This window comes from Ochotona princeps, chromosome 1 (genome assembly GCF_030435755.1).
Source record: "Ochotona princeps isolate mOchPri1 chromosome 1, mOchPri1.hap1, whole genome shotgun sequence".
NCBI classification, from domain to species: domain Eukaryota; kingdom Metazoa; phylum Chordata; class Mammalia; order Lagomorpha; family Ochotonidae; genus Ochotona; species Ochotona princeps.
Window position 1 is genome coordinate 94,782,225 of NC_080832.1, and position 25,755 is coordinate 94,807,979.

The 25,755-nt window shown below is 37.4% G+C and overlaps 1 protein-coding gene across 1 annotated transcript in view; it reads left to right on the forward strand.

Annotated features, from left to right (window-relative positions):
* The window catches only part of HMGCLL1 (3-hydroxymethyl-3-methylglutaryl-CoA lyase L1), a 121,760-nt gene that overhangs the window by 41,379 nt on the left and 54,626 nt on the right, over window positions 1–25,755 (forward strand). The window contains exons 4-5 of the mRNA XM_004580488.3: window positions 17,393–17,488; window positions 19,575–19,723. Of these exons, the coding sequence (XP_004580545.1) occupies window positions 17,393–17,488; window positions 19,575–19,723 (245 nt within the window). The remainder of the gene's footprint in view (window positions 1–17,392; window positions 17,489–19,574; window positions 19,724–25,755) is intronic.

The window sequence follows — 25,755 nt, forward strand, 5'->3', positions numbered from 1 at the left end:
TCAGGGAGAAGTGTGTTTCTTAGACAGCTAAGAGATGAGAAAAGAAAGGTGCATCTAGAGCCTCCTGTATGTGTTTCTTATATTTGCATGTGCTAAAAACAGAAATTTGAGAAAGCTGGTAAAGGGAACCCTCAGACATTTGCCTTCTTAACCACTTCTGCACCAACATGAAGACAACTTTTTCCAGTATACCTGTTTCCAAACAGTTAGATAACATAGGAAACAAGCCGTAGGAGGAGCAAATTGCTATCCTGCCAGAAAGCAGAGATGCAAAGAAGAAGAAAAAGCCAGAAAATGAAGTGTAAAATTAAAGCTTGTAGTTGCTTTATGTATTCCTTCAATCCTTGTCATCTACTTTCAAAACAGTGAGCCTTCACTGTCATCCAAAACACTGTTCCACTGTGGACTTTTATTTCCAATGTGTTCAGGAAGCTATGCCTCCCCAGTGCACACCTAGTCATTGAAGAGTAGTCAAGACTGATGCCATTTTGAACAGCCGATTGGACCCTAGTTGGCATGTCTGGCATGTCTGGCACATTTCTGTGATTTAGTTACATGAGTTAGGTAATGCCTACTTACTTTTGCAAGATGAATAGTAGAAGATTCTCTTTTTGAACAAGTGTTAATATACTGCAGACATGGAAAAAATAGATTTTTGTTGTTGTTTTGTTACCACAAACATCCTGTAATATTTAGGTCACTATAGTAAAGCAGTCTCTAAATTTGTGAGGTTTTCTCCTTTTAAAGAAAATTGGGCTGAATAATATAGTAGACTGTCTACAATATGGCAATATATTAAATTTACAACTTAAAGAAGTGTTATTTATGTACTAGTAGGTATTGCTCAATATGAATTTACAGGCAATGGTGATGTGAATTTCTGTATTCTTCTGATCAAGGGGGAACGTTTGATCATTTTCTATGTTTTAAACATCAGTTATAGTGCCCATCAATGCTTCCTGCTGCTGCTGCCATTGTGCTGAAGGAGTGTGGGCTTGTGGGGACCCAGAAGTATGGACTTCCAGGGGGCCTGAGGGATAATACTTATGCATGCACGTGGAGACCTGGGAGCTCAAGTCACTGCAGCTGGAGTGAACCTGGGAATTTTCCCATTGTGCTTGGTCCCCTGAGGGGGTGAGGGGAGCAGAGAGCCTTAGGTTAACATGCTGTCTAAGTGTGCTGGTGGAATCAGGCTTGGGAAACTTTGTATGGGCTAAGAACTTGAGTGGGCAGAGGGGTAAGTTCCCAGGCCAGCATACATGCCAGGAGCTTGGACCCTAGTGGGCAAGCAGAGCTCCAGGCCAGCACACCATTACACTGGAATACTGGGCTTTGGCGGACTGGGCTGGGGTACAGGGACTGTGCATTATCCAGGGAAGGAGGTAAGGGGATGTGTGGGAGTGATGACTGCTGAGGGAGTATATTGCAGGTGAGGAATGACTTTTCAAGGACTTCCATTGACAAGGCCACTGTACTTGCAGGTACCTAAGGTGGCTGACGCTGTCGTTTGAATGGGGGACCTGGAGGACTTTTAAGCATCAGACTGATGCACCAGCCCACAAAGCTTAATGCAAACTTAAGCTAGGGCTGGGGCCTACCTGGCAGGGCTAGATTACAGTACCTGTGAGTGAGAGTCAGAACAGGGAATGGGTAATGTTAGGCTAGACCATGACATCAACCAGCATGGTGGAGAATCAGGTCTGGGGGTCTATTCTGAGGGAGATATGTGTTTCCACCCCTGTGAAACTATAATTTCTGCTGGTATGCTTAAGAGCTAGTTTAGTGACAGGCTGAGCTAGGCATGAGCATGGAACTGTCCAACACTCATGGGTACTGGGGTTTGGAACAGGTAAGGCTGGTCCAGCCTGCAGCACAAGCAAGGCACACCCAAGAACAGGGTGTGTGGTAGGATGGGTCACAACATCCACCAATTCACAAGGGCTGGGTCAGAAGGGACAGACTATGCTGGGTAAGGGTCTAGCATTGTGGGATCTGGGCTGGGAGTAGGCAGATGGGGGGACTTGGGAAACTTTCCTGGTGAACTATAGCTCCTACTGGTGAACATGCAAAGCAGTCTTAGGTGTTGGTCAGGCCGGGCAAGGTAGCTCCACCCATCGGTTCTGGGGGTAGGGGTGTGGACTGGGAAGGTCCATGTCAAACCTTAGCACGCACTGACAGGCTTGAGACATGCCAGTCTAGGCCATTGCCAGGGATGGGAGTAGATTTGGCAGGGACTAGGGGTGAACTGGGGCAGGTTAAGCTGAAGCATCTGATGCCAAAGGCCATGGGTGTTGCCGAGCTGGGTCAGAGCAACCACTGGCATATGCAAGATCTGTGGCTTGGAATAGGCCTGGTGGAGTTGCCAGGAATGCCCTGGTCGGGTTGTGGTCCTCACTGGTGAGTGCAAGAGCCAGAATGGGGGTGGTGATTTGGGGTGGACATGGCTGTAGTGCGCCTCAGAATGGGTATGGACTTGGTCTGGGGTGTTCCAGAATGGGTTAGAATTCAGCACACACTAGTGCTTGTGAAAGGCAGTGTGGGTGTAGGATGGGTGGTGCTAGGTCTCAGCACCTGCTGAACACCTGGCTGGGCCATAGCACCCAACAGTAAGAACAAGAATGGATTTGCACCAATCAGACAAAACGACTGTTCCTTCCAAGATGGAAGATGGACTAAGTTAGTCTGTGCCAAGGACTGACCAGTTTACACAAGAGCAGCTGCTGGGAAGAGACCTTATAGAGGATCTTGGGGAACTTCTCTGTCAGGATGCAGTACCTGCAGGTGAGTACAAGAACCAAGGCTGTGAGCAGCTCAGACCAGGCCAGGTTATAATTCCCCTCAACATACATGTGGGTCAGGTCTGGGAGCAGACCAGGCTGGGCAAGTTCATAACACCCATTTAGTAGATCTGAGAACCAGGATGGAGTGCAGGAGATCTTGGGTCAGGCCACAGCATCAGCAAGTTCACATTAGTGTTGAGATTGGGGGCTAGCTAGGCTGGGCTGGGGTGCAGCACTCTGCCAGCAAAAACAGAGGTCAGATAGGCTATGCCAGTCTGAACCACAGCACCCAGCAGCACATGCGAGACCCTGTGGGAGAGGTGCAAGCCTGGTAGCAGGGCAATGCGGGCTCCCCTGCTTGGCCAATAATCCCACTGGCGAGTATGAGAACTGGGACTAGAGGCAGACCAGTCCAGGCAGGTCTACATCACTTGTTGTCCTGCAAGGGAACTGGGTTAGGGGGAGAACCAGGCTGGGCTAACTGACTTTATCCACTGGTGCATGCATAAGCCAGAGTAAGTGAAGGCTGGTTGAACTTTGCCACAATATCGGCTGGCAAGTGCTGGAACTGGGGAAAATTCCTGTCAAACTAGACTGCAGAACCACCTGGAGAGTGCATGATTTGGGATTTGGAGTGAGTCCAAGAGGGAAACCGGGCTATAACTCCCACTGGTGAGCAGGGGAGCCTGGGGGCAGGCCTGGCTAGGCAGGTGATGGCACCCACTGGCATGAGTGGGTCTCCAGTGCTCACCCATTGATGTGTATGAGAGCTGAATGGGATGTGGGACAGACTGCATCAGTCTGCTGCACATACTGGCAAGCACAAGAACCAGGGCTGGTGTAGGCCTAGTAGGGGTTACTGGGGTTTGCTTCGATTAGGCTACAGCTCCTCCTGGTGTATGTGAGGGCTGACTGTGTGGTGGGCTTTGTTGGGCTGGGCTGCTATATCCATTGTTTTGTGTAAGACATGGGGTTGGAGACAGAATTAACTCAAAAATTGCAACTTCCAGCGTGTGCATTGGCTAGTGTGGGTGACTGACTGAGCTGGGTCCTGTACTGTGAAGTACACATGAGTCAGGTCTAGGATCATTTTAGATGAAGTTCCTTTGGGGATCCTCCCAACTGAATTTATTGCACTCAGAATTTCAGGGTCTTCGGATTGACTGCAGAGTGCATGTGTCAGAGCTAGTCCTCATCAGTGGCTAAGATGGAGCAGTGCAGGGCATGCCCGGATGTGCATGGAGGTTATGACAGTCCATTGTGGTCTACAGAGGTCATCAGGTACCATAACGGAGGAAGGAGGACAGAATAAATGGGTCATCTACTTCAGCCAAGAGTTGACAGCAAATATCTGTGTGAATGGAGACTCTGAGGTGGATTATGTTAGCCAATGGATGTTAGAAGTATTTCTTCATCCTTGGATTGATGATATCAGCAGCATTTTAGAACTTTGGAAACCATTTAAGCAGAACCCTTAGAGCATGCTTCACATCAAAGACCCTGAGATGACATCTGGTGGCCATTTCCCATCCCTGGGTATGAAGCAGTTGAGAAGCTGGGTGAGGCTTCTCTCCTTATCTCCCACTTCCCCCAGATAAAGAAGGAAGAAAAAGATAATTTGGAAACAATGAGCTCATTCACTTTTCCCTAATTCTCGATCTTCACACAGTGATCAACTATGTAAACACCATTAAAAATTAAATGTAAATTAAAAAAATAAATATCAATGGACTGGTACTGCAGTATTTTAAGTTATTCCATTGTAAAATTATATTATTGCTGCTGTTATCACATAGGGATACCAGTTGCTTAATATTATATTACATTATTAAAATCTCCTTTGTTTCTGGGCATAGTAGCCTAGTGGCTAAAGTTCTCACCTTGCACGCACCAGGATCCCATATATGAGCACTTGGTTCTAATCCCGGTGGCCACGCTTCCCATCCAGACCTCTGCTTGTGGCCTGGGAAAATAGTGCAAGGCGTTGGACACAGCATCCACATGGAGACCCCTAGGAGGCTCCTGGTTCCTGGCTTTGGATCGCCTCAGCTCTGGTCATTGCAGCTACTTGAGGAGTGATTCAGTGGATGGAAGATATTCTTCTCTGTCTATCTGTATTCCCAATATAAATAAATAAAGTCTTTTAAAAATAAATAAAATACTCTATTTCTTAGAAAATAATATGGGGACATGGAAATCTAGGACAAGGGAGTATTGTGTGTTGTTTACGAAGTGTTATTAATTTTTCTCATTAAACTTCTTTAAAGTTAATATGCAACAAAATTGAAAAATGCAGCTTGTTAGCATTATTGTTCCTCATGAATTGGGAATTTGTTCTCTACCTAAGATCTTGTCATAAATATTTATCTAAAGGAAAAAAAACTTTATAATTGAAAGTAATAATATCAGCAATGCTTTTGTTTTCCTTTTTCCCCATTCTGACAAAAATTGTGATTATTTTGAGATATTTCATGTCCTCTGCACTCAATAGAATAATAATTAATTGATTTGATTGATTACATTTTGATTATCAAGTTTTCTTTGTCCCTAGATTTACAAAAGCTTGAAAATAAAATTCTAAATATTACTTCCACTCACCCGTTACTCAATCTTACTGAATTAGCATCATGTTTATCAAATTATCTTTACATTTTTCTGTAAAGAGCAAATGTATCTAACTTATTTGATCATGCTAACTTCCTGTATCTTAATTAAAATTATCTTACAGTTTGCTTTTGTAGAGCAATCTGTATGCAGAGTCATTTGAAAAGTCTGTAGCTAATATACTAAGTAAAAGCTGAGCAGATATCCAGCTTGGCTTAGATAAACTGGAATATAAATTTTAATGGTCTTTTCTGCATTGCTATGTTTAGCTTGTTGATAAACATTGTCAATAGTATTTCAGTGTAAACTCATTCCATTAATATGACTCCTGACTAAGCCATTTAAGTGCAATCCATTTTAGGAGAGGTAAACTATGCACTGCGTATGAGTTTAGAGAGACCCAGAGGTTGAAATCTTAGCTGTAGACTGATTCACTCATCAGTTTTAAGTACATAAAAGTGTCCCGTGTTTTCAAGAACTCATGATCCTCGTACACTGAGCACAGAAGTGAAAAACATCACTTCAGTTTCCCTTACGCAGGTAATGATTTTAGAAGGAAGGTGTTTTTTAAAGCTTATAAAGGATTACACTTTCCAGGTAATTGTTTCAAAGTGACTATTTAAATTTTTAGGTACACATTATTTGATTTAAAATTTTCTCATTTAATTGCGTGAAAAGTAATCACACAGAGTCAGAAAGATAAATCTGAATGCTAACAATAACACTATACCTCCAATCACATTCAATAATACTTAAGTTTTACATTTTAAAATCTACACACTAATGAGGCATATATGATGTTTCAATTTCACATAGAAGGACTATAGTGCATATGTCATATGTGTAGATAGTGAAAACTATTTTTTACATTTTTTGTTTGTTTTAAACTAGAGTGACAGGGAGAAAGGGAGACACACATACAGAGATCTTCTGTCCACTGTTATACTCCACAATGGCTGCATGGCTGGACCATATCGGATTAAGCCAGAGCTTGAAGTTACTTCTGGATCCTAAGTAGAGGACCAAACACTTCGGCCATCTTGTGGTGCTTTTCCAGGCACATTCATTATTACCTGGATCAGAAGTAGAATGGCCCGGATCTGAATTGGAACCCATATGGGATGCCAGTGTCACAGGTGTGACTGAACCCATTACAACACAGCAGTTCTAGTGAATACATTCTAAAACAATTGACTTATTGAACATGTAAGCAAAATCTATTACGAAGAAAGGAATAAATATCACGATGAATAAAACTTTTTATTAATGAAATCTACATATACCAGTATAAAATCTAGAATAAGCAATATTAGTACAATAATATTAGTGTGAATTTCCTTCAGCATCTTGAAATTCCAAAGAGTATCTAATTAAAACTCATGAATTTTTGTAGTAACAACTTTTAATTTGTTGAAAACAATTATGAAATGAGAAGCATTCTTTATAAGACTGCACTATAAGATGTTGACAATTGAACTATTTAAAGCTATAGATACCATAAAATATTCATTATTCTAAAAGTTATATATCCAGTCATCCTGTAATTCTATAAATTGAGTATTCAAAATAAACTGACTTAAATTTTTTCAAGATTCAGCCCCCTGTGCAAGTATGTAGTAATATATATTTCTTATTCATCCAAATACACAAGCACTTCCCCCTCCAGTTCTCCAGTCTGCAGGTTTCCTGAGCTTTTAGTGATATTATATATGTTATTTAACTTGTTCTTTCAAATATAAGCATAGAAAATCTGATACCTGACTCTTATTCATTTATGATATAATTTGGCAATGTATTTTCATTTCTATGGCTTGGATCCTTTCCATTTATTCATTCATCCAGTGAATGCTTTCATTGTATCTATTAAAAATTGTGTTGATTCATTTTTGTTGGACTCAAATATCAAATAGCAGGTAGTGGCTAACAATAGCTACTGTTCTTATTACCAATGAATTGCGCTCGCTCAAACAACCCAGACCTATTTTCTGTTCTCACCAGGGTGGATAGCCATTGTGGATACAGTTGGCTTGCAGAGAGGAATGTAAGTACAGAAAGAAGAGTTCTTTTACAGTCAGTGTAGAAAGAGTACAATTAGATACAGTATTTTAAAAATTGTTTCTGGTTTCATGCAAAGCAAGCAATAATATTACCAGTGTCATTATCAAGCACAAGGTTATGATATATGAGAAGCAACACAGTTGAGTGGAAAGAAAATTATACTGGGAGCATTGAGACTTTTTGCCCTTACTGCAGAATGATGTTGGGAGCATGATTGTTTTGACGTGGGAAGACCAGGAGGGTGGTCACAAAAGGCATTGACCTGAACAAAGAATAACTAATGCATCCCTGTTATGTTTATTTTAGGCAACTGGGATATGTTATTGAGTAAAATGACTTTCATTTCACCATCCAGAACATTGGTCTTCCAGCACACACCTCACACACATATTTGGCATGGGTGGCTCGATCTTACAATTGAAAATGAATACATGTTGACATCATTGTACCACTAATAAACATTTTTGCCTGCATCTACAGTGAGTGATTAAGGGCAGTGTTTTTGTTCTTTCTTGAGAATGAAATCTCTCCGATAGAGAGCAATACAGTGCCTTGAGTTATATACAGGTAATATTAAGTAACACTGTATGGGAAATTATACACCAGACCAAATTAGTTTTAAGGCTTCTGGATTTAAGAAGTTTTGTGAATATAGTGTCAGACCGTTTTAGCTTTGGCAGTCAACAGAGGGTATTCGGTAGGAAAAAAAAATCCTGGATGTTCAATTTTCCAGAGATTTCCTGTGTTTATTATTCTAAGACTGTGATTTATTAAAACTGTCTTACTTCTTCAAGCAGACCAAGATTTCCTGTGTGCTACTGAGGCTAAGATATATGGGGTTTGTGCAAAAAGTCTGTGAATGAGACAAGGTTATAGTACACAGGCTACAGTGCTATTCATAGCTGCTTAAAGCATTTTCACCCAGGGTTACCAGGAAGAGCAGTAGGCTCATTTTTTCTCATTACCAAATTTATGAATGTATTACCTTTAAGAGGAGTAACTGCTCCAACTGAGTTTTGAGTTATAGGGTCTGAAACCATATTATTTACATTTTTATAGTAATTGACAGCATGTGCTGAAGAAATTACTCATTCCATATCCATCTTTCCTGCTGCACTCATGCATATGGAAAGTAATAGCATCAGTTGTGTCTCAATTGGCCAGTGGAGACTGTAGGCAAATAACTTCTGACATTATCCATTTGTTTTAAAGAAGTTTAAGTCTTGTCCTTGATGTTGATGTCAGTGGTACAGCAAACAAAGGTTAAAAATCCTTCCAGAATATTTTAAAATATATTTTAGATACTATAATCAATAGTGAAAAAAGAAAACTCGGTGACATATGCTTGAGTTTAAATATATTTCTTGGAAAACTTAGTTTATTAAGCAGGGGATTTGTGAGTATAACTAGATGCAAATATTATGTATAAACTCAGCAGAAAGCATGCCAAACGGACCTCACTTGTTTGTTGATTTTTTTAGAGTGATAAAGGAAAAGAACACCATGGACACCATAAGTTGATATTTCAAAAATTCCTTGACTATCTACTCACCCTTGTAAGATAGGAATTTCACCAACAATGTTATTTTCTTACCTTTTGTGTTTTTATCTATGAAACGTTTTTCACCCTGGAAAACACTTTTTTTGTGGAAACTCAATGTATGAGATAAGAAGATTAATGTAAAAGATTTTTCTATGTTACTGTTATTCAAAGACCCTCTAAAAAGGCCTAACAATGTGCTCAGCTGATTATATGTTTAATGAAATCTTCAAAAGTTAAATAATGTTGCTATCTTTGGCTTAAAAGTCTTCCTCTAAAATCACAATGACTTCATGCCCACAATATATAGACATACCTGTGAACGAAAGTAAAATGAAATTTTTCCTATTGAAGTAAGGTTAGAGAGCCAGACCACACTGATTTGGCTTCACTTAAGCCCCGACAACAGTCTTTGTGACTGGGATTCACTATGATTCACAGCTTTGTTAATGTCTAACATCTTCTAATAAGGTGTGGCAATTAATGTCTTGAGTCCTTTGACAGAATAGAAGCTGACTCTACACAATAGGTCCTAGAAGACTGTAATTATAAAAGGCACTTCAAATTAAAGCTGAGCTCAGTTTGGGAGATATCAAACTTTGAAAACTAAGAGTGAATTCTTTTTAGGAGTAGTACCCTTCACAATGTGATTTGTAAAATCTCTAGCAATGATGAAGAGGATGCTAAGGAAGACAAAAACTCTAAGATACACATATCTTATATATATCTATCTCAATCAAGAAACTACTAGAGAATGCTTTAAGTTACGTTGACTTGAGTTCCAGACCAATTCTTGTAGCTGGATGATATTTTGCATCCTTACTTTTAAGCCTAGATCTATCAGAACTGTCTTGCTCACTGAATTGTGAATGTATTTAAAGAGCTACCACACAAAGAAATAGAACACGTATCAGTAGGCTTAACATACTGTTTGGAATAAGGTAGGGATGTTTCTACCATTATCACCAATATAAGTAAGAATATAGAAAACGAATCAGTGGAGAAAAAGAACTAACATTCAAAATGAATCAAACTCAAAATGAGTTCAAAATAGAAAAAGGGCTGGAACAAAAGGCATATAAATATTGGTTCAATTCAGCAGTTATTTATTAAACATGGCTTTTTGTGCAGAGTTCTTAAAGAACTATTATTTTGCCAGGAAAAGAGACACACAAATCAACCTAAATTGTGTAAGACACAATGAGAGCAATGGTCTATTTTCTTGTAAGAGGATATTTTGGGTTGAATATTGGAAAATAAAAAGGGCAGAAATCATTTTAAGGCACATGGTAAGATGCATAGGATTAATGTGAAATAGCCTGGTACAGCATTGTAAAGGCTTGGCCATACAGAGGTCAGCTGGGAGAACTAAATGAGCTGCTAAGGGAAAACAGGAATCAAGAGTTCTCAAGCTCCTCAAAGGTCTGAACAGCACAATTATCTGAGTCTCAGCAGTGAGGAAAAGACTGATTTCCTGGAGTCCAGGTATTTGGGAGTAATTTGACCTCACTGCAGCTCTCTGGACTGTGAAGATGCTCATAATAAAACGAAGAAAATGTCCTTCTCTGTGTGTTTATATGAATTGCATGGGAAGTGTGTGTAATAATGTTCATTCTTCACCCCAAGGAAGGGCTGCATACCCTTCTATGCCCATGAGAATAAATTGCTGGAAAATTTTAAAGTTTATACAGATTTCCAGTCTGTGGTGAGAATGGGTTATGGAGATAATAATTTGAAAAGCCGTCCCAATAGTTCTGATCTCCGTAGATTCCTCTCGATTGAGTTTGAGAGGCATCTAGCACTGCTGGACCCTGTGGCCAGAGCTGCAACCTGTGCTCATTCCACTGAGGGCAAGTCGCTTTTTCTAAGACATTTAAGTCCTTCATTCTCAGTGAGCTCTGTCTCAAGCAGAATTAGATAACAAGATTAAAAGGATTGATTATTATTTTTTTTAATTTAACTTTTATGTATATAAGTGAAATTTGAGGCCTTACAGGATCTTGAATTGGCAACATTGTACTTATTCGGAGGTTTGAAAAGAATATAAAAATAATTAAAAATGCCACTCCTCACTTGTGCTATGTAGAATATTTAAATGAACTCAATTCACATTCTAGCACACGATTTTGAAAATATTGACTCCAAATTTTTTCAAATAAAATTACTGTGTTATTTTTCATATTTATCACTATTATTATTATTTTATGATAAAGTTCAATAGGCTTTGGGATTTCCCTTACCGCTGCCCTGACTCCCCCCCACTGCCATTGATTTCCCCCATATTATCACAATAGTATAGCTCCTCACAAACAATCATAAATCCATCATTGCGTGCATGAACAATGGCAGAGAATCCAGCATCCTATTGTCAAACTATGTTTAACAGTTTTGTTGGGAGTCCACCGGAGTCCACCTTTGATCTGAAAGTAGAGATGCATGCTGCATTGAATCTCCACATCTGAATATATCAGTCTCCATTGCACAATTATTATACATCCCCTTAAATGAAAATCCACAAAACTGAATCAACAACAGGAAGAAAAACAGAAATTTACAACTCCAAGAAGTTAAATAACATGCTACTGAATGACGAATGTATCGCTGAAGAAATGAAAAAGAAAATCAAGAACCTTCTATATGATCTATGAGTCAGTAAAGAATTTAATGAGAAAAAAACTGAAGAAATGAAAAGTAAAACAAAAGCATCAAAATCCATGAGATACAGTTTCCGCTGATGTGTCTTCTGTAGGCAATAGATGGATTGGTTTTGTTTTTTGATCCAGTCCACTACTCTACAGCATTTCATTGATGAGCTCAAGTCATTTACATTCAGGGTTAATATGAACAGGTGGTAATTTGGTTCTTTGATTTTAGCATGGACTGTTCATCGTTTGATTTAGTCTTCTGTTATCATTTTACTGGGATGTGCTCTACATTTGCCTTTGGTTTTGGTGGGTGCTATTCCTATTCTGTCAAGAGAACGTCTTTAAGTATCTTTTGTAAGACGGGTCTGCAAGGGGTGTATACTTTTAGATTTTCTTTACTGTGGAAGAATTTTCCTTCATTTTCAGAGACAAAGGAAAGCTTTGCTGGGTACATTATCCTGGGTTAACAATTTTATTTTTCCTGTAGAATCTGGAATATGCCACTCCATTCTCTTCTGGGGTGTAGAGTTTCCTGTGAGAGGTCAGCTGTGAGTTTGAGTGCCATGCTTCTATATGTCAATTTATTATATTTTTCACATGCACATTTAAAGATCTTTTCCTTATGTTCAATTGAAGAGAGTTTGATTGTTATGTTTCTTTATGAAGATCACTTTTGGTCGGCCCTGTTGGGAGTTCTGTGCCTCTCCTGATTTCTGTTTCCCAATTATTTCTCCAGATTAGGAAAGTTTTCCTTTATTATTTCATTAAATACATCTTTAAATACAGCTACTCTTTCTGTACCTTCTGGAATTCCCATAACTCTTTGTATTTGAAGTTTTAATAGTGTCTCTTCATTCTTGAATACTTTTTTTAGCTTGCCCCAGCTCTGTTTCCAGCTTGTTTCCCCTTTGTGATAAGAAATATCTTCCAATTCTGAGATACTTTCTTCTGCCTCCATCATTCTATTATTGAGATTTTCCACTCAATGTTTTGCTTTATTGCATCTTTCATTTGCAATAATTCTGCTTGATTTTGTTTCAGTGTTGTTGCTTCCTGTGTGACATGGTCCTTAAATTCCTTAAACTCCTGTATGTACTTTTTCTTATTGATAAGAACCACAAGTTTTCCAGATTCTGTATTCCCGATTTTCTCGATGTCATAGTTAACTCTGAGGTTGGCAAAGGCTTTTGCTTTGCAGGAAGTCTTCATTAATGTTCATTGTGCCTTTGTCTCTTCCTGTGCTCTTGGTCATTGCACCTCTGGTTAGCAGATTTTCTTTTTGGGGCAGGTTTCTAAGCTGTGTCACTCACAGGTCTACAGTTCAATTTTAGTGATTGTGGTTGGTACCAGTTCTTCATTTGCAGTTACTTATACCACTCCATCCAGTGATTTTCAGATCTGGGCTCTTGTGTTAGACTTCAATCAAGGTCTTTGTAGCCAAGACGTTCAACTATTCACTCCCCCCATCTCCTGTGATCTGGTGCAGTAGCTGTATAGTTGTCAGCACAATCTTTCTCCCACTTCCTGTTCAAGCAGTTCCCAGGATTAGGGAGATATGTGGTATCCTAAATAACTAGGTTGTTGGTGGTGCTAATCTTGCTGGAACCTGCTGGCTGTTAGGTTTAAGGGCTGCCTGGACCTATTTTGACCCATAGGATGCCAAAGTTGGTATTATTTTCCTGTGGGACCAGTGCAATTCACTGAGTAGGAAATGAGTTCACTCCCAGAACAAACACATGTGCAGCTCACTGTTCTCATTGCTGTCCCTGCAGTCGCAAAGTCTTTGCCACACTGTACAAAATGGTGCCTGATGTGCCACATGTGGAGTTCTGGATCTGCTGGCTGTTAGTTATGGGAGCTACCCAGACCTGTTTTGTTCGGAAACTATAGGATGCCACATCAGTGCAATGTACTGAACTAGAAATGAGTTTGCTCCCAACTGAATGCATGTGCAGTCCTGTCCCATAGTCTTTGCCTTTCTATAGAAAATAGTACCCAATGTGGCTGTGGTCTGGGTAGTTCCCTCACTGCCTATTGGGGATCTGTGGCTCTCTTTCTGCTCCTGGTCAAATCAAACAGGACATGGAGTTTTTTGCCTGGGTTTGCCTGCTGAGCTCCTGATGAACTTCCCTTCCCTACTGACTGCTGTTGGAGCTCCGGCCACTGGTGGATCTCAGATCACTGTTCTGTGACTGCCACTGGGATATTTGCTCACTACAATACCATGCAGGTGGGTCAACTTTCAAGAAGGTTGTTGATTTTCTTTTTCATTTCTTTAGCAACACATTGGTTAGTTATTTTCATATTTTTACTCCTGTTGTTGATTTTTTAATGGGTTTTCATTTACAAACAATCCTGAGCCCACCATTCTGCTATCTAAGTGTATCCTGACACTGGAAGTATAGACAATGGCAGAGTCCAGCATCCTATTGTCAAGATATACTTAACAGTTTTATTAAGAATCCATCTTTGATTTGGAAGTAGAGATGCATAACGCATTTGATCTTCACATTTGGATGTGATAGGGCCTAGTACACAGGCACTATACATCCCCTTAAATGAAAACCCATTAAAAAATCAACAACAACCTTCTTGAAGGAAACAGTTATGTATGACATATGAGTCAGTTAAGAAATGAATCAGAGAAATATTTTTTCAAGAAATGAAAATAAAAACAAAACTATCAAAACCCATAAGATGTAGCAAAAACTATATTGAAAGAACTATTGATCTTATAATTTGCATGAAGATTGCTTATATTAGAGATAACTTATGGTTTTTTTGGCCTTGAGGGATTGATTTGTTCCACTGAATATAGTGGTTTTTAATTGGGACCATTGGGTGGCAAATGGTAGCATTTCATTCTTTTTGATGGGCGAAATAGTATTCCGTGGAGTAGATGTATCACAGTTTCTGTATCACTCTTTTTGATGCTTGTCTGGGTTGTTTGCAAGTCTTTGCTATTATGCTGTATGTATATAATTATAGATCCCTTTCTTACATGTAGATGTCATTCCCTTTGGATATAGTCCCAGAAATGGAATAGCTGGGTCATAAGGCAGATAAGTTTTCAGTTATAACATTCACCATACTGACTTCCATAGTGGTGTACTAGCATGCATTCCCACAAACAGTGAAGGAAGGTGACTTTCTCCCCCAATCCATGCCAGCTGGAGTTGTTAGTAGAGTTCTGAACATAAGCTATTCTCACTGAAGTTAAGTGTAACCTCAGTGTGGTTTTCATTTTTATTTCCCTGACAGCTAAGGAGCCTGAGCATTAAAAAAATTTTTTTTCATTTGTTATTAACCATTTGAATTTTTTAAAAAAATGTCTATTCTCTTCAATAATCCATTTATTCACAGTGTTGTTTGTTTTGCTGCTGTTGAGTTTCTGAAGCTCTTTGTAAATCTTAGATATTAGTCCCTTGTTGTATAGTTAGCAAAGATTTTTTCCCTTTCTGTTGGTTGCTTCTTTGCTTTGTTCATCATTTCCTTTGCTGTACAAAAGTGTCTTAATTTGATGTAATACCATTTGTTTATCTTGGCTTTATGCCTGTGCTTTTGATGGCTTTTATAAGAAGTCTTCCCCAATTCCTATATTTTGGAGAGTGCTTTCTATGTTTTCCTCTGGTTGTTTGCTGGTTTCTGATTTTTGTAGAAGTTGAACCGTGGGAGTATTTCTTCTTACCTCTGCAGGTTGCTATCCAATTGTCCCAATAGAATTTGTTGAAGAGACCAGCCTTTTTCCCCTGGATTATTTTCAGTTTTCATGTCAAAGATTAGTTGACTGTACATGTGTGGGCTCCCTTCAGGTGTTTCTATTCTGTCCAAATTATCTTCTTTTCTGTTTCTGTACCAGTGCCAAACTCTTTTGACAACTACTGCCCTATACTATGTCTTGGTGTGGAACTGTGGTTCCTCCAGCTTGTTCTTAAATTTTAATATGCAGGAGAACAGTTGATTGGAGACAACTTTAAAATATCAAATCTTTAATTTTATATTAATTTAATAGCACATTTTATTAAAATTATATTCATTAAATGTATTACATTTACCTCTTGGCACTTCATTAAAATTTGTAATGCCGATGGACCAATAAGAGTAATTGCCTTAATATATTAAAAGGCTTATTCATTTTTATTGGAAATTCAGATTTACAGAGAGAAGAAGAGAAAGAATGATCTTCCCACCCCATATGGCCACAATAGCCAGAGCTAAACCATTCTGAATCCAGGAGTCAGGATATTTTTTTGATTCTCCCATGCAGGTACAGGGTCCTAAGACTTTGGGCCATTCTCTACTATTTTTGCAGACCACAGGCAGAAGCTGGTTGGGAAGTGGGGCAGCCAGGACATGAATCAGTGCCCATATGGGATCCTGGCACATGCAAGACGAGAACTTTAGCCAGTAGGTTACCACACTGGGCCCTAATTGTTGTAATATTTAAGGGAATAAAACACTAATGCTTTAATCATTAATAGCTTTTTTAAAGTTTCCCCTTTCCCTTTCTTTTCTTTTTTATTATTATTTTCCAATATGCAATTTTGTAAGTAGAGTGCTACCCCCTTTGTTTTTCATTATCACCTGTATTTTCTAGCATTGTAGTCCTTCAGCTGCAGTTACGAATCCAACACTCTCTTCTTTGAAGGTATCATGACACTGCAATGGTGAAGAATCTAGTATTTTTTTTGTCAAGCTATATTTAATGGTGTAACTGGGGGTCTCTTTTATTAGAGAGTAGACATGCATACTGCAGCTCTTTGATCCCCAGTACTCTAGTCTCCATCACACCAGTCTTTTTATGAGGATATGTGTATATTTGTTTTATCGCAAACGGTAGAATTATTTTCTTAAATTTAAAGATAGTACATCATTATTATAATATCCCAGTTTGTGTGGATAATAAAGAAGAAACTCTCTATTATCTATGCCGATATTCAGGTTATCAAATTTGGTTAAAAGTATGTTTTCAAAGCTATCATCAACTACTGTCCTGTACACTGTTTATGCATTATTTTATATGCTTATTATTCATGTCATAATTTACTACTCTTAAAAAGGTTCATGTTTATATCAATGGTAATTTCTCTGTGTAATTATTATGAGACCTGATTATTAGTTATGCAATTTTTGGCAAAAGTTCAGCTTTTATTTAACTCAAAGTTGAGGTTTTTAAAAAATGTATTCAGAAAATTAAGTTTTGACACAGTGCATTAGTTGAGTACAGTGACTTTTATTTCCCTTCATTCACAATGCCTTTATCCTGTAATTGTTCACACAAAGCATTATAAATGCTATTAACTAAAACTTCTATTCTAACAAACAGCACACTAGTATTTCTGCCTCGTTAGCATTTTATATTGGACACATGCAATTTGCATGTTATTAAGTAAGACAAAATTTCATACACTGAAAATAATTGTTTCATGTGGTAGAGAACTACATGACATGCTGCCTTTAGACACACAATAACATTAGGAATATTTGAGGATGCAAACATGAAATATAGAGAAAATAAGTATTGCTGAAGTGGAAATAGAAGGATTCAGAATTCCAGACTGTCTATATTCACAAGTTTAACCAGATAATGCTATTTTGAACATGAATGATTAATGTGTGGTGTGTATATACATATATATATATATACATATATACATATATCATATATATACACACATATACATGAAACATCTGCGAAAAAGTTAAAATGTGATTGATAGAATGTTGAAATCCATAAATTCATATACAACTATTATGTTTTTAAGATGGCTGATCATACGGAAGTGATGAAAGGCATTCGCCAATATCCAGGAGTTCGCTATCCTGTTCTTACTCCAAACCTTCAGGGTTTTCACCGTGCTGTAAGTATGGTACTGCTTACATTTCTAAAATTGACATATTTTACTGTTTTAAAAATTTGACAAAATTAAAATGATGTCATTTGTAACTCACTTATAACCCTATGTTAATCTGTGAGAATATTTCAAAAGTTTATGACAGATGAAATGAAGACAAAAGTTTATTTTTATGCAGCAAATTTGAAATTAACATGACTGTTTTTTACATAATGCATTTACTATATAGTTTTGATATCACTTAAAGGGTTTTGTACCAAAATAAAATTGTCTTAGTATTCTGTTTTTCCATGGACTCTGAAAGCTGAAACTGGTATGAATAACGACAGATCAGAACTGTTACTTTTTTGATAAGGAACCCAAACTTTCCATATGTTACCCTTTCAGTTTAATCATTGGAGGATCACAAAACAAAAATACAATTCTCCACTTCATGAAAGTTTTTGAAAGTGTAGCCTCTGGTTCCATCATCTAAAGTAGTATTACAGACAATAACTTAAATACTTCTCAATGCAATATTATGACTATTATTAATATTGCTGAAATAGCTAACTTTTTAACAACCATTTTTTTTTAAAGATTTTATTATTATTGGAAAGCCGGATATACAGAGAGGAGGAGAGACAGACAGGAAGATCTTCCATCCGATGATTCACTCCCCAAGTGAGCCGCAACGGGCCGGTACGCGCCGATCCGAAGCCGGGAACCAGGAACCTCTTCCGGGTCTCCCACGCGGGTGCAGTGTCCCAAAGCTTTGGGCCGTCCTCGACTGCTTTCCCAGGCCACAAGCAGGGAGCCAGATGGGAAGTGGAGCTGCCGGGATTAGAACCGGCGCCCATATGGGATCCCGGGGCTTTCAAGGCGAGGACTTTAGCCGCTAGGCCATGGCGCCGGGCCCAACAACCATTTTTTAACAGCTTTTGGTTTTGTTATTGCCTCCAGGGTGAGGATAATCATTTTCATTGCATCTTCTTGTAATGACTTTCCTTCTTTCTCTTTTACTGTATTTATTCTGATACTAAAATAGCAGGTTTAATGATCACATGTTTAATAAGAAGCACTTGAACATTATGTAAATGCTTCAGCTAGTATGCTTACTTGGGTTCAACTACTGATTGTGTCCATAGATATTTTTCATTTCTGTATTTGAGGCTATATTGTATGACACTGAGGACATGGGAGCTACTTAGGATATAATTTATGAGTATATGTTGTTAGAACCATTATCTTTTGTTTGATTTGATACCATTCTTATTTTTCAGTAGGGAGAGAAATAAAGAGGTATTTTAACCTATTGTGTTAGTGGTACCTAGCTCTAAAACTGTAGATTGTCCTGCCTTGTAACCGATATTGACAGGGACATTCAGGATTGTTTATAAGCATGTGGAATGTGGCTGTCACTTCTGCATTCAAAACGTGGCTCTAGAACTTTCCTAACTCTGTAGTGTTGACTGGTCCTTTAGCTTCTTTGTGTAATTGTTTCTCTGTTCATGACTCTACAGTATTGTTCAGAGATTACAAAATAAAGGAAGATATAAAGCCATAACAATAGTATTGACAAATATACTTTTAACTAACAATTTCAAAAATTATTTTGTATGTAATTGTAAAAGCTTATTTTTGCATGAAGTTTGCCTTATATTGGAGAAAACACACCTTTATGCTTCCAGGATGGCTTATTTCACTATGAGTAATGGCTGAGTAGTATTCCATGGAGTAGATGTGCCACTGCTTTTTGTCCATTCCTGTTTTGACAAGCATCTGTGTTGTTTCCATGTCTTTACTTTGTAGATAGTGCTGTTATAAGTATAAGATTACCAGTCACTTTCTCATATGCTGACTTCATTTCCTTTGGATTTATTCCCAGAACTGGAATGGTTTATTAAGAAATAGGTGAAGAAAATGAACAAGTATTTTTCAAAAGAACAAATTCAAATAGCTAGTAGACAAAAAATGCTCAGACTCCATAACTAACAGGGAAATACAAATAAAACAAAATAGCTTAGGAAGTAGTTTATCTTCTACTACCTCTGTCATTTGTATGTACATTTTTCAAAATTATTAGCTTTTGCCTGTAAATTGTATTTTGCAGGTTGCTGCTGGAGCCACTGAGATATCAGTTTTTGGTGCTGCATCGGAGTCTTTTACCAAGAAGAATATTAACTGTTCCATTGAAGAAAGCATTGGAAAGTTTGAGGAGGTTATTAAGTCTGCAAGGCATATGAATATACCAGTACGAGGGTATTTGTTAAATTCTGTATCTTGTTTATATATTTTTGCCATCCATTGGTTTAACTTATTTTTGGTCTATCTTCTACCACTAATAAAATATGTACAGGGAATTTTATTTGTATAATATTTAACCAGAACAGTAACTATGTAGTTACATATATTAATATTATCAGTAATTACTTGCTTATGTATAACTTGTCGAATTTGCTGTGCCATTGAAATCAGAGGCCTTAGGCTAAAAATTGACCATCGATAATCATTTTCTTCACACTCAGTTATCCAAATGCATCTCTATTTGATGTCCACCTACTATGAGTTGTTAAATTAGAATAAATTCTTTAGAGCTTTGGGGAAGGAACCATTTTTATTCTTGAAAGAGCAGCTTATGTAGAACTTCAATAGAAAATATTCAACGTAAAATTTGATCTTTGAGTATGTCTGTTACATTGAGCCCAACTCTGCCCTTTGTTGAATCCCAACTGCCTCCTCAACACTCAAGTTACTGCTTTTTTCTAGGATACCATGAAAGCACACCACACATCTTGCAGATCACTGTCCAAATATACTTATGAAATTGTATGTAGAAGAAACTAAGACAAATACAAATCACCCTTCATGTTGCTCCTATTTTATGAAGTGTATATTTATTTCACTGATGGTTTTTTGTCCCTAATCTTGATTTCATTTCGTTTTGTTTTGTTTTGTCTTCTGTTTTGATTTTTCCTAGAAATTTCGTTGTCCATGGTCTGAGCTAAGGAACTTAATCCAGTAGATCCAATCCATAAGTCATTTTTGAAAGAGAAATTGACCCAAGATCCACAAATTCAGATTCTTTAAGGTTTCTTTCTTTCTTTCTTTCTTTCTTTCTTTCTTTCTTTCTTTCTTTCTTTCTTTCTTTCTTTCTTTCTTTCTTTCTTTCTTTCTTTCTTTCTTTCTTTCTTTCTTTCTAATTGAAGGTAGAATTACAGGAGCGTTTCTGTATTCTAGTTCTTTCCCCAAAAGGTTGCAACAGCTAGATCTGGACAACACTGATGTCAGGAGCCAGGAAATTCATCCTAATCTCATTCATAGGAGACAGGGAACCAATTACTTGGGCCATCCTATACTACTTTCCCAAGTATGTTGGCAGGAAATTGAATGAGAAGTGGAGTAACAGGTATTCAATCCAGCCTGCTTTAATATAGAATGTGGGTGCTAAAGTCACAGCTTAAGCACTGTGTCATACCAGCCTGACACAGAAAAAATTTTTGTAATTATGTGTATCTATTTTACAGAAGAATTTGATGGCCAAGATAAGTTTTGTATAAATAAAAAGATCATACTTTTAGCAAATATATATATATGTGTGTATATGTGTATATATATATATATATATATTTATCACCACAATCAAAAAGGAGATGCCCTTCAAACTTCTAAATTCACATATAAATAGTTGTTTCTCTTTTCTTCATTGAGAAAGATAAGAATAGACTCCATTCTTCTCAGCATGTCTCCCATTGGAATTGGGGGTACCATCCACTTAAGGCATCGCCCTTATCCCCCAGTATGTGCATTAGCAGGAAGCTGGAATCAGGAGTGGATCCAGGAATTACACTTGAGAACTTGAATAAGAAGCCTTGCCATCTTTTTAACTGTTAGACCAAAAGATTGTTCTTCTTTGAAATTCTAACAAAATTTAAATAAGAATGTCTTATTACTTGAAATATATATATATATCAGATATTCATTGTTGTTACAAGCCATAAGCCATAGAAAAAGACCATGCCCAACTAGTTAAAACTGTAATAGATGCTTCAACATGTCCCAGTGGCTGCATTAACATTACTTGATCATAATCCAGAAAATATACGTTACCAGCTGCCAGAGTTAAAGAACATAAAGTAAAACACATCATGTTCACTAACAACTGCTTACTTATTTATAAAAAAAATGGTGAACTTTCTTATACTAGTATTTTAATTATAGTCAGGAAGGCTAGTTTTCACATCACCCTTACTCCATTAAAACACATGTCACATGCAGTACGCATTTTTGTACTTGTTCAGAATTTAACTTAACATCTGGGACACATTGCAGAAAGATACTATGCCAAATCAATGACAAAAATGCAGTCAGATAATTATTGCTGCCTATACATCATGTGAATGAATAGTGAAATGTTCACATTTTGGATTTCATTCATGTGACGTATGTTTTTAAAGGTGCAGTACTTTTTCTACTATCTGCCCAAATTCATAAAAGTTAAGAAGTTGAAATAAATAAATAAAAGTTTGAGATTTCATATAGCAATATCAATGGCATTTGTTAGGATTATTTTAAAACTGAAATGTCTCAAAATCTGAAGTAGTGTTTTACTCTGTAAGATAGTCAAGATTTATTGCTTTTTGTCTATAATGAGTATTGAGTTGAAAGAAGCCACATGAACTATATGCTCACCCTTTATGGGGCTATTCATTTTAAAATAGAAAATGAGTACTGAAGTGCCACTATTAATTCACCACTGAAATGTTTATAGATGGGTAATGTAAAATTCCAAGGTCAGAATTCCAGTTTATCAAATGAACTGTGAACAAATTTAATGTAATTACATGTTATAATTCCACTATCCATGGCATGGAATGGCTTGATGCCTGATTAATCTTCTGAACAATCAGGAAGTACATTTTTGATACTTTTTTCCTAGGTATCAAGCCTAAGAAAATAAAGTTTTCATGGTTTAAAAAGTCTAAGATGGAAAAGCACTTATCTGTGAACTACACCCGTTGAAACGGAGTGAGTTTTTCTAGAGTTTTACTGAATCAGGAGTTTACATTCTCTGTATCTCTTTTTCTACTGTCATCCACTCTGCCTACTTCTATTCTTATTTAAAAACCAAGAAATACCTTGTCTGTTTTTAAAGGCTGCCACATATATTAATGATAAATAACGTTGACATTCAAAAGTATTTCCTGTGATTAATTGATTTTCAATTGTTTGGCTAGCCCTAGTTAATATCTATTCTTTAAATTATAATATTGTGAGCCATTTTTAAGTTTGCTGTTCCTGAAAATCAGCAATTATCACTGTTTTTTTCTTTGAGACAAGATTTATAGCTCAATATATTTACTGAAAATTTTAAACCTGATTGCTAAGTTAGCCAAGCCATCTAGATTGTATTGCACTGAGCTTATGTTTTCTATTCTTCCGTGCAAAATGTATTCTGATCTTTATCATGAAGGTAATAAAATGTTGTTGAGTGAGGTAATGCACATGATTGTTTAGGGATCTTAAAATACAACCTCACTTCACCCTCCCCCCCACACACATCGTAACTTTAAGATTGTGTTTCTCAAGACTGGTATATCAAATACCTTCCACCAAACGATATGTCCCCACAGAATTCACTTGTGTGTGTACAGCACCATCTCTTTAAATGGAGCATCATTTTACTGTCCCTTGAATTTCCTTTCCAACTTCTGTAGTTAAACTGAAACTGAGTTCTTAGCCTGAATGAATAATTCAAATACTCATTTATCAAAATATTGCACAAAATCTGTTAAAGCTATTTTCATATGGTTTATTTGGGAGTTATACTTTTATAGTTTGATGCGTGCTAGAATATTACAACCCTGCAGTGATTAATATACGTAAGCTCTATGTGTGTGGCCTGGGAAAACAGTGGTTGACTGAGCAAAGCCTTGGAACCACGTACCTGTGCAGGAGACCTGGAAGAAGCTCCTGGATCCTGGCTTCTGGCTCGTGGCTTTGCATAGACTCAGCTCTGGCCACTGGGGCCGCTCAGAGACGGAAGTAGTGGATGGAAGATCTTTCTGTCTCTCTTTCTCTTTGTAAATCTGACCTTCCAATAAAAATAAATCTTAAAAAAAGAAATGTAAAGAAATGTTAAGAAATGTTTGGGTAACAGTTTACTTCGATGGAATAAAGGTTTTCATGGGAGTACACAGCAAAACAGGAAAAAGAATGACTTTCAAAAAATGATGAACTTGAACACCAAGTTACTCTGTGTAAAATGATATTAGTAATTTTTTTCAAAATAGGAAATACGTGATCAGATCCATGCTTTCGCAACATAATGTTGACAGTTTAAATTGTAGTGAAATTGTGTGACATTGCATGAGAGGCCAGGGTGGCATCTAACAGAGCAGACTGTTCTGTTTACTGTGCTGGACACTCACGGGGGTGCATGACCTGTGGACCACAGGAGAAGGATTAGTTAGTTGGTAAAGTCTCAAAGGTTAGCAGGACTCAATCCTAAAAATCTGTGTGTTTTTCTTAAAGGTGGAAAATGTGAAAGGGTTGAGTAAATAATTTTTCATGTGCAAAAGAAGTTTTGGGGTTGATTCTGGAGTTTACTGCATAATAGTTTAAGAACAGACTTTGCTGGACTAAACTGTCTCAGAAACCTCCTTTTTCTCTACATAATGGAAACATAAATATAACAACATTTAAGCCATAAAGCCAAACTCTTAAAGGAAAAATAGTCCCAGGTTTCTTCAAAGAATATGTGGTCATCATGCACGTTGATGCCAGAGTGGCATATGTAGTTATCCAACCCAGATGTAATCCCTAATGGTTTAGAAATAGGATTTTAATGTCTCTTTGTAAAAAGATAGATGTTCTTTCTAGGCTTGGACTTGGAAATGAGTAATTCTTGGAACCTGGCAGAATCTTACTGCCCATGCAAAGTCAGTGGAACCTGTGCCAGCTATAGTTCTGTGTTTTGGATTTATGATACATAAATATTGTGGAAACTAAAATTGAGAAATAAAGGTTAGAAACATGTCCAGGAACTGGTCATATCTATGAGGAAAGAGGAAGAGGTAATCAGACTCTGTTAATAAAAACATTTAAAAAGCTCGAGGCTCATGGAAATCCTGTATTAAAGATACCATATACTAGTATTCACAGTAAAAACTGTTATTCACAAAACAGAATAAACTATATTAGAGAAAATAGGCAAAAGAAAGAGAAAACAGGAAACTTCAGCAGAAGAGAAAGTAAAATAACAGTTCGAATATATGATTGTAAACTACCCACTTAAAATGCTTATGGAGCAGGGCCCGGCACAATAGCATAGTGGTTAAAGTCCTTGCCTTGAAAGCCCTGGGATCCCATATGATCGCCGGTTCTGATCCTGGTGGCCCTGCTTCCTATTCAGCTCCCTGTTTGTGGCCTGGGAAAGTAGTCAAGGATGGCCCAGAGCCTTGGGACCCTGTACCCACATGGGAGACCCAGAAGAGGCTCCTGGCTCCTGGCTTCGAATTGGTTCAGCTCCAGCCGTTGTGGTCACTTGGGGAGTGAACCATCAGACGGAAACTCTTCCTCTCTGTCTCTCCTCCTCTCTGTATTTCTTACTTTGTAATAAAAATAAATAAATCTTTAAAAAAATGCTTAGGGAGCAAAGGAAGTAAATAATAAACAAATCTGTATTTACAAAAAATAAAAAGCAAATGAGCATTTGATCAAAATAAATATATTTTATAAAATTTAAATGCATTTATCAAAAATTGAATCCCTTGAACAGCAGATTAAATTAAGTTGAAAGGAAGCATAGTGATCTGAAATTAGGTATTGAGACAAGTGCAAAAATGAAGTTCATAAATATAAATTAACAGAAGCTTTACATGTGAGGTTAATACAACTAGCCTGACTTTCTAGGAGAAAATAGACTTGAGAAATGTTGGAAGACCTAGTACCTAGAAATTACAAAAAATGGTACACACAAATGTAGTCATTAGAAGTAGAAAAACAATTATGTATCTGTAAAGGAGATGTAACTACACTGACAGCAATAAATTCAGCAGTAAAGAATTGAGAATAGAGACAGTTTCTGATTCAAATGTCAACAAAGAATTTTGCAAGTAGTCAAACCATTGTTATATATATTGATGTCAGAGTGGAGATAGCATGTGGCCAAGAGGGGCCAATCATAATGCTATTGTCTTACACTAGCACCATTGGAGTCCTGACTGTTCCACTTCCAATCCAGCTGCCTGTTAACGCACCTAGGAAGGCAGTGAAAGATGACACAAATCCTT